General features: G+C 57.1%; 2 protein-coding genes across 2 annotated transcripts in view; one reads left to right on the top strand and one right to left on the bottom strand.

The window, feature by feature from the left end:
* The window catches only part of SLC51B (SLC51 subunit beta), a 14,209-nt gene extending 13,346 nt beyond the window's left edge, over nucleotides 1–863 (top strand). The window contains exon 4 of the mRNA XM_006141721.3: nucleotides 479–863. Within this exon, the coding sequence (XP_006141783.1) occupies nucleotides 479–680 (202 nt within the window). The 3' untranslated portion in view covers nucleotides 681–863. The remainder of the gene's footprint in view (nucleotides 1–478) is intronic.
* Nucleotides 864–965: 102 nt separating this feature from the next.
* The window catches only part of RASL12 (RAS like family 12), a 36,539-nt gene continuing 29,218 nt past the window's right edge, over nucleotides 966–8,286 (bottom strand). Inside the window, exons 3-5 of the mRNA XM_006141722.3 lie at nucleotides 6,913–6,986; nucleotides 6,063–6,253; nucleotides 966–2,720 (exon numbers count right to left, since the gene is read on the bottom strand). Coding sequence (XP_006141784.1) covers nucleotides 2,345–2,720; nucleotides 6,063–6,253; nucleotides 6,913–6,986 — 641 coding nt within the window. The 3' untranslated portion in view covers nucleotides 966–2,344. The remainder of the gene's footprint in view (nucleotides 2,721–6,062; nucleotides 6,254–6,912; nucleotides 6,987–8,286) is intronic.

Here is an 8,286-nt window from a genome sequence, read left to right as displayed (position 1 = left end):
GCACGCAAGCCGGCTGGTTTGTGTGTGGCTGGTTTGGGAGTCGGTACTCCGTGGCAGCGAGACAGGCATGCCCTGCAGTGGTGTGGGTCGAGGTGGGGTGGGGGTGACAGGAGGGAAACAGTCCTAGAGCTGGAGACAGTGTGGTTTGGTGGGAGCACAGGACTCAGAGCCGAGACCCGGGAGCCAGGCATGCGCTTCCCTGGCCTCTCAGGATCGCGTCTCCTCACCTGTACGGGGGAGGGGGCCGGGTGGCAGTCATAGCTGAGTTCACAGGTGGCCGAAAGGACGCAGAGAGATGCCTCGCAAGCCAGTGCGAGCTGTTTTTCTGCTGAGGAGCACTGACCTGTCACCCTTCTCTCCCAGGAGCCCCTGTCCTGCCTTGCAGTAGTTCCCTTTCAAACCCTCTAACCCAATGGGGGAGACCCAGGCCTGCCCCCACCACTGCCTCCCTGATCAACGTTGTTTTCTCTCTTCCCAGAAATCGAAAGATGCAGGCGCCGCGGAAAGACGCCCCAGCCGCGCCGTATCAGGATGGAGCTGGCACCAAAGACAACAGCCTCAACCACCTGAGCGAGACTTGGCTCTCACAAACGCCATTCTTGGCACAGGTGGAAATGGAGTTAAAAGAGAGAGATGACTCATCCGTTTTCCTTTCAGACCCCCCCGAAACCGAGAACTAGTGGTTCAGGCACACCCCGTCACACGGGCCGCATCAGCTACACTCAGCTCAGTGGCTGACACCCTTCAGATTTTAGTCTTTCCCAAGAAGCCTGACGTTTTCATTAGCGTCAATTTCATGCATCAACTGCAAACAGAAACTTGTATTTAAAAAAAGACAAACTTTTATTAAAATGCTTCCAGAAGTGGGCAGTTGGAGTTGTGGTTTGTTCAGATGGTGGTGGGCCACACACATACACACACACACGCATGCACACACAAAGTGGCTTGGAGCAAAAGTGCTAACTCCGTAGCTGGCCCATGGGCTAGGAGGCCTGGCCAGGACTCTCAGCATGTGCACTCGGGCAGTTTCCAGCCTCCCTCTGACCTCAGCTTCTCCATCTGCAGAATGGGCTGGAGACTGGGCTGGAAATTTTGTTTGTACCCCAAGCTCCTAGGACTGCTGGGAGGGGAAGGAGCAGGACTCCAGCTCAGAGTGCCCTTCCCAACCCTTCCACCTGCTCGCCTTCACCTGCTGTCTGCTGAGGGTCCGTGGTTACCAGCTAGAAAACGATCGAGTTACCTGCCTCCCAGCTTTCTCTCGCTGTCATTGAGGTACCCAAAGAGTGACCTGAGTCTGAGTCATGGTGTTGTGACATAAACCATGGTGACACCACCAAGTAATTTACACACAAAAATTGCTTTGTTGGCCCCAAATGCTCTGGGTTCTCTTACAAAAGGGGCCTTTACACACTCAGACCTGTTCCTGAGGGGCCTGGGTCCTGCCGAGCCAGGCTACAGATGGAGATACTGTGTCCCTCCCTCCAGGCAGGCTGAGGGGCCCACAGACAGTGTTGGATATGCTGTGTGGGCACCACGGGTTCTGCGTAACCGTCCCTGCAGAGGTCGGCTTTGCTCTGCAGCCTTGATCATTGCATTTGAAGAGGCTGGTCCTAAGGGTCTGTAGACAGAGTCCTTAATGGTGGGAGAACAAGGGCCCTCCACGTGCTGGTGAAAAACGTCAGGAGCTCCTCGCACTGGACAGCACACAGCCCTCTCCCATCTGCATCCAGAGGCAAAGGGCTGGAAATAGCCTTTCCTGGGATTTTTTTTGCCCCACCAAAGTGTCTCATAGGATTATTTAAACTAGATTTTCTTTGGATCAACTGTGGGGTGTGTTGCCTAGGTCTTCTGTGAGCTCAGACCACCCTCTGGCCAAGCTCTGGCCTCCAATACCTACGGTGTCCTGCCTTTCCCGACCACCAGGTGGCGCAAAGGTCTCGGCCATCTCTCCTGCAGGCTCTCAGGGTCTCCCGGAGCATCAGCCCAGAGCTGTCTAGTAGGGGCCACAGCTGGCCTGGCTGCCGCTGGAGCGGGAAGGGCGACAGCAGTAAAAGGACACAGCCATTTCTTCCTGCTTATGGCTGATCCTTGGTCTCTGGTTGTCACAGTGGCTGTTTTCCTCCAGGGTCACAGATGCAATGGTTACTACGGAGACCAAGGCCTGGAGGGACTGGGACAGTATTCCTGTCTGTTCCTGCAGTCCACACAGTGAATTGAGTGGAACCTGCTTGGTCCCAGACGCCCAGGGCTACTGGTCCATCTGAAAGAAAGGCTGGTGGTGACAAGCCAGTCCCTGTCACAGCCCTGCCCAGCCACCGAACCTAGGGTTCCTCCAGAAGGGCCCTCAGAAGATCTTGAAGCCCTTCAGCAGGGTCAGGGTGGGTGCCTTGCGCTTGCTCTGGGCCCGAGACGACTTCACAGTGACCAGCTTGGCCTGGGCCACGGTGGGCATCTCCTTCAGGCTGACGGTGGACAGAGTGTTGAAGGTGCAGCTGGCCAGCCCGTGCCGGGTGGGGAGCGGGGCCTGGTGGGGCAGGGCCCTCTCCTCGGAGATGAAGAGGGGCCGGGCCAGGGGGCTCTTCTCCAGCTCCCGCCGGGCCTCTCGCACCGCCTCGTGGAAGACGTGCTGCACGTGCTCAAAGTCCAGGCAGGCGGACACCTCGAAAAACAGGCAACCAAACCTGCCTGCCAGCGCCGCGCCTTCCGCCTTGGTGACCTGCCTGGAGAGGGAGCAGTGGGCAGGGAGTGAGGCGCCAGGCCCAGGAGGCAGACCGACCACAGCCTCATCCCTCACCCCCATCCTAGCTGAGTAGCTGGGCTCATCTTCACCTCTCTGGCCTCAGTTTCCTCATCAGTACGAGGGGACAGCACAGCCACTGGGCAGGGCTGCCTGGGTAAGCGAGACGATCTGGCACATCAGTGCTCAGTACTGGTGGCGGATGTCACCAACGCCAGGACTTCGGGATGAGTATGAGGGTGGGAGAGAAGCCACCCAGAGTCCCCATGCTGGACTATGACCAAAGAAAGAAGGCCATTCCTAGCCCCGTCTCTCCCCTACGCCGACCTGGGTCCCGTGGGCAGGACAGGGGCCACCGCGGCCCTGGCTAGGAGCACGGGCTCTAGAGAAGATGGCTGTTGGGCTGAAGAGCCAGACCAGTGCGCTCGGGAAGCCTGTGCCTGGCAGAGCTCCCTGGGCTTGTGGGCTTTGTCGGCCGGCCCAGCGGAGGGGCCGGAGAGCAGGGGTGATGACGCTTCATAGGCAGGAGACAGCAAAGGAGAGAGCGCGCAATGCCTTTCAGCTGCCTGGGATGTAGGAGAGAATATCTGCAACTCAGAAGGTTCTGGAAACTTTTGACCCGAAAGCCAAGGCAACTGAGGTGGGAGTGATGAGAAGACTGGCTCTTGGGCAGGTCCAATGTCCACAAGGGAGAAGAGACGGGGGTCTCTGGGTCCTGAGGCCAAGGTTCCCTGGCCGAATCTTGACCATCACCTACTGCTGAGCTGCCCTGCCTCCATTCCTGAGGGCGGTGGTGAGGAGACACCAGCGTCAGGAGTGGTGGGAAAGGTTTCTGAGCCCAGGTTAGTTGGGCAGGGTGTGCCCAGGTGCCCCAGGGCAGCTCCATAGCTGGTGAGAGCCAGGAGGAGGGGTGACAGGGACAAGGCCAGGGCAGAGCATCTGCTCCACTCTCCCGGGGCCAGCACCCTGTCCGGCTCACTGCCTCCAAGGAGCCCTTTGGAAAGAATACCTGGAGTGATCTGGTTTTACGAGGAGCTCGAATCTGCAGCTGCAGTACTGCGGGCTGTGAAAGCATGCGTGTCCACGCCCCGAGAGGCGGTGGCACAGGCACGAACAGCGGCTGCTTTCTCCCGTTGGATCCCAGTGGTTTGATCAATGTGGCTCTAACCTGCACTAACCCTCCAGCTGTGAGGCAGTCGCCGGGGACGACCACGGGTGCCCACCTAAGTTAGATCTGCTGTGTCTGCTGAATCCTACTCCACTACACTTGGCCCAGTCCCGGCAAGAAACACAACAAACAGCCATGGCCTGCTCTTGGCCACTGACGCTGTGTCACTGCGGCCACACGGACCATCTGAGACCACTCTCTTGGCAAAGACGGGCTCCTAAAAGCAATCTGAGGTGTTTTTTCCATATTGAAAACTGGCCTGTTCACATGCCGGTCTCCTGACCCTCTTCCAGGCTCTATGCCTCCTTGAAGACCGCTTTTGGTGGTTTTAGGCTCTCACAGCATGGGCTGGCCCTCTGGCATAGTGGCTAAGGGGGCAAGATCCCACATGGCTGACTGCTGTTTGAATCCTGGCCACAGCAGTTGAAAAACACAGCAGGCAGGCCAGCCAGGTGACATGATGGTTGGGGCAGCTGGATCCCACATGGCCGACTGTGCAGTTGGAGTCTAGGACCTAGTGGCAGGCATGGGCGTGAGTGTCCAAAATCCCAAGAGAAGGGATTATGGAGTGGTTGTCCCCCTGGGGAGTAATTTCTCACTTTCCTCTATATCCAGCAAGTTCACACGCTCTATAGCAAAAAAAAAAAGGGGGGGGACTGGCAAGTGGCATGGTGGTTAAGGGAGCTGGACTCTCCCATGGTCAACCATGGTTCAAGTCCCGGACCCAGCAGCTTGCTTTCTCACTTTCCCTTTCTCTCACCCTGTCTCTCTCTCTGGTCAAATTAAAATACATAAATAAGGTGGGGCCAGCAGGTGGCATGGTGGTTAAAGGTGCTAGATTCCCACATGGCTGACCGTGGTTTGAGTCCCAGAACTGGCGGCTTGGTTTCTCACTTCCCTTTCTCGCTCTCTTTCTCTATCTGGTCAAATTTAAAAAATAATAATAACAAATGGAAATAAATAAAAAGGTTCAATGAAATAATTCTTTAAAAAGAAAGAAAAGAAAAATGAGCTGGGCATATGTACATGTGTGCCCCAAATCCTGACAGGGTGGAGAAATAGAGAAGGGACTGTGGTGTGACCACACCCTTGGAGGATGCTCCCTTCCTCCTCCTCTCTGTCTCTCTCTGGTGAGCACACATGCCCTCTGTCAAAAACAAAAACAAAAAAAGACACAGCTTCCCTCATTCCGCGCTGTAACTCATCTTGGTGTGAGGGCTCGCCTGCTGTGATCCCGCCTCACGAGACCACATCCCCTTCTTCTGGCCCTCTGACCTGCTCTGCACGAAGGGTCCTGCCCTGCTAACACCAGGCAATGAGCCTTCGGGGCCTGTGGAGGCAGGACTGGCCAGCCAGGAGCAGGGAGGGCTGGTGGAAGGTGCCACATCTTGCAGCTAGACCAGCCACGTGGCATGTGTCACTGCTGGAGAATCCAGTGGGATCCCTCAGAAAGCAGCATGGGCTCCAGTGCCTTGGAGCCAGGCAGGCCACTGGAGCGCGTGGAGAGGGTGGAGGGGAGTCCTGGGGAGTGGCGAGGCCTGTGTCAGCTGCAGCGAGCTGCCCCACCTCGAAGCATTCCGATTCCAGGTCTGTTCAAGCGCTAAGGTGGCCAAGCAAAACGCAGCTTTGGGGCTCTGGTAACCTGCCCTCTGGTCCAGCCCATGACCTTGGATTCAAGTCCGCCCCTTCCTAGGACAACTTGCCCTGGCACCGCCCACAGCCGATGGCGGGAGTGAGCGAGAGAGGCTGTGCGGGGGTAGGAGAGAGCTGGTGGGGCCAGAGCACACGCCTGGCCCAGGGAGTCGACCTGAGCCTCCCACCAGAGTTGGAATCAGGCACCGTATGACCAGCCAGCTGCTGGGAGTGGGCCTGGAAGTTCTTACAGACCCAGGCAAGAAAGGGTGAGGCTGAGAGAGAGCAGAGACGCAGGAGGGTGGAGTGAAGGGTTCTCTGACTTTCAGGGTCCTGCCCTGAGAGGCCCAGATGCCCCTCCTTTCCTGGCCTTGGCTTCCTGGAAGACCGACGTCCACCTTACACTTAAATCCAGTCTCTTCCACCTTAATGTAAAAGGTTCCTGTTCTCTGCAGCCAGCTGACCCCGGAAGACTCCCGTCCGCACACACGGGAGCGAGCAGGCAGGGCTGGCCGGCCGACCTACCTGTACTGGGCCATGTCCAGCTTGTTGCCCAGCAGCAGGGCGGGGAAGCCGCGCTGGGTCTCCCTGGCGTGCAGGGCCAGCAGCTCTAAGTAGCTGCTGCTGCCCTCGAAGCTCTGGCGGCTGTCCACGCTATATACCACCAGGAAGGCGTGGGCCCAGTTCAGGTAGCGCTCGCAGTTCCTGGGGGTGTCCTAGGGGGCAGGAGAGAAGTCTTGCTCAGGGGCAGAGGAGGCTGGGGTGGAGGCTTTCACCTGAGCGTCCCCCCATTCCTTGGGTCTTTGTACATTGTTTCCCAGCAGAGCCCTTTTCAAAGGGGCACTGAGTGGCTTTGGCTTGGCGTGAAAGGAGACATTGTCCATGACCTCCCTCCCACCCACTGGCCAGAGACTGGGAGATCTCGGCCCCTCGGGCACAGAGCCAAAGTCTCTGGCAGGCTCCTACAGGGGACCTGGCTGCCCCGGGGCACTGATGGTTCAGGTTGGGTTTGTGCTGCCCTTCGACTTCCAAGAATGACTGGCATCTGGCACTGGCAGAGGGTGGTGAGGACGCGTGGGGGAGATGTGTGTTTCGGGGGACACTCGGGCCGAGGGGCTCTCTGCGTAAACAGGCGTGCCCCGGTCTTATGTGTACATGAGTGTAAACCCCGCAGACCGGATCTCCGCACTTTCGCATCTAGCAGTTGTTAGGTCTCCCAGCCCTGTCCCGTCTTGTTTAGCACCTCAGTCAGGGTCACAGCACAAGTTACAGCTGACTAGGTTCCAAGTTCCCATCTGCGGCCCTGCCCCGGGCCAGGGCTCCTCTGGAAGCCACACTGAGTTTCAGCACTCCGGGGTAAAGAGGGTGCAGTTACCGGGTCTGCGGTGTCCATGACCCTCAGGTGGACGGGCTGGTGGTCCACAGTCTCCTCCGAGCTGTAGGTGTCCTCTGCAACAGAGATGGTCCGCTGGGCAGGGCACTGAGTAGGTCTGCACCGAGCATCCTGCTGCGCCACACCTGGTCAGCCTTAAGGGCCCCCAAGCTGACCTGGGACTGGCTGAGCTGGGCCCACAGCAAGGCCCGGGTTCTCACCCACAGGGAAGACTAGGGTCGACCAAGGAGGTGCAGCTCTGCCTGAAAGGCTCAGAGCACCGAGGGCACTCAGAACACCCCTGCGGGCAGGACTGTGTTCTGGGTCCATGCACATGGCTGGTTGGCCGGGCTGTTGGCAGCAGAGTCCAAAGCTGCACCACCAGCCCCTCCAGTTCTGACCCCAAGCTTCTCTCCTTTTTTAAAAAAATTATTTTTAGGACCAGCAGATGGTGTAATCGTTATGCTGCTGAACTCCCACGTAGTCAACCACAGTTCAAGTCCCAGAACTGGTGGCCAAAAACTCACACCAGGCGCATGGGTGTGCGTGCCCAAGATCCTGAGAGGAGACTAGAGGAGAATGAATTGCAATGTGGCAATTCCCCCAGGGGGTGATTTCTCGCTTTCTATCTATCTCTCTGTCTCTCTAGCAAGCACACACACCCTATAGCAAAAGTCTCTTTCTAAAAAATAAATATAAAAATTATTTATTTAATTCTATTTGTTGTTATTTTTAATTTGCTATAGGGCATGTGTGCACACCAGAGAGAGAAAGAGGCAGAAAGTGAGAAAGCAAGCCTCCAGGTCTGGGACTTGAACTGCAGTCGGCCACATGGGAGTCCAGTAGTCTAATCACCATGCACCTGCTGGCCCAGCTTGTTCCCCTCTTGTTTCTGACTACACTACCTGGCCCAAAGGATGGCCCCAAAGACAACCGTCATCCTCCTCGGGGAAGAAGAGCTGAAAACAAAGAGAAGCACACAACAGCAGAAAGGGGGCCATCTGGAAGCTCTGAGAAGGTTTTATAGGTGTCCTGGTCAGCGGGACGGCAGGGGAGTCTACTGTAGGCGAGTCTGAAGCTATCGAATCAAGCCTAACTTCAGCTACTTCCAGCTGTGTGACTTGGCCAAGTCACCCCTCCTTGCTGAGGCCATTTCCTCATTTAAGATGGGGATTGAGACCAGCAGATGGCATAACGGTTACGTTGCTAGACTCCCATATCATCAACCATGGTTCAAGTCTTAGAGCTGGTGGCTTGAAAATTGCCAGGCATTGGGCTGGCAGGTGGCGTGGTGGTTAAGGTGCTGGACTTCCATATGGCCAACCGTGGTTTAAGTCCTGGACCTGGCAGCTTGCTTTCTCGCCACCCTCCCCACCC

Source organism: Tupaia chinensis, unplaced genomic scaffold (genome assembly GCF_000334495.1).
Source record: "Tupaia chinensis unplaced genomic scaffold, TupChi_1.0 Scaffold000063_1, whole genome shotgun sequence".
NCBI lineage: Eukaryota > Metazoa > Chordata > Mammalia > Scandentia > Tupaiidae > Tupaia > Tupaia belangeri.
Note: the sequence above shows the minus strand (reverse complement) of the source record. Positions and strands in the feature narration are given on the sequence as shown.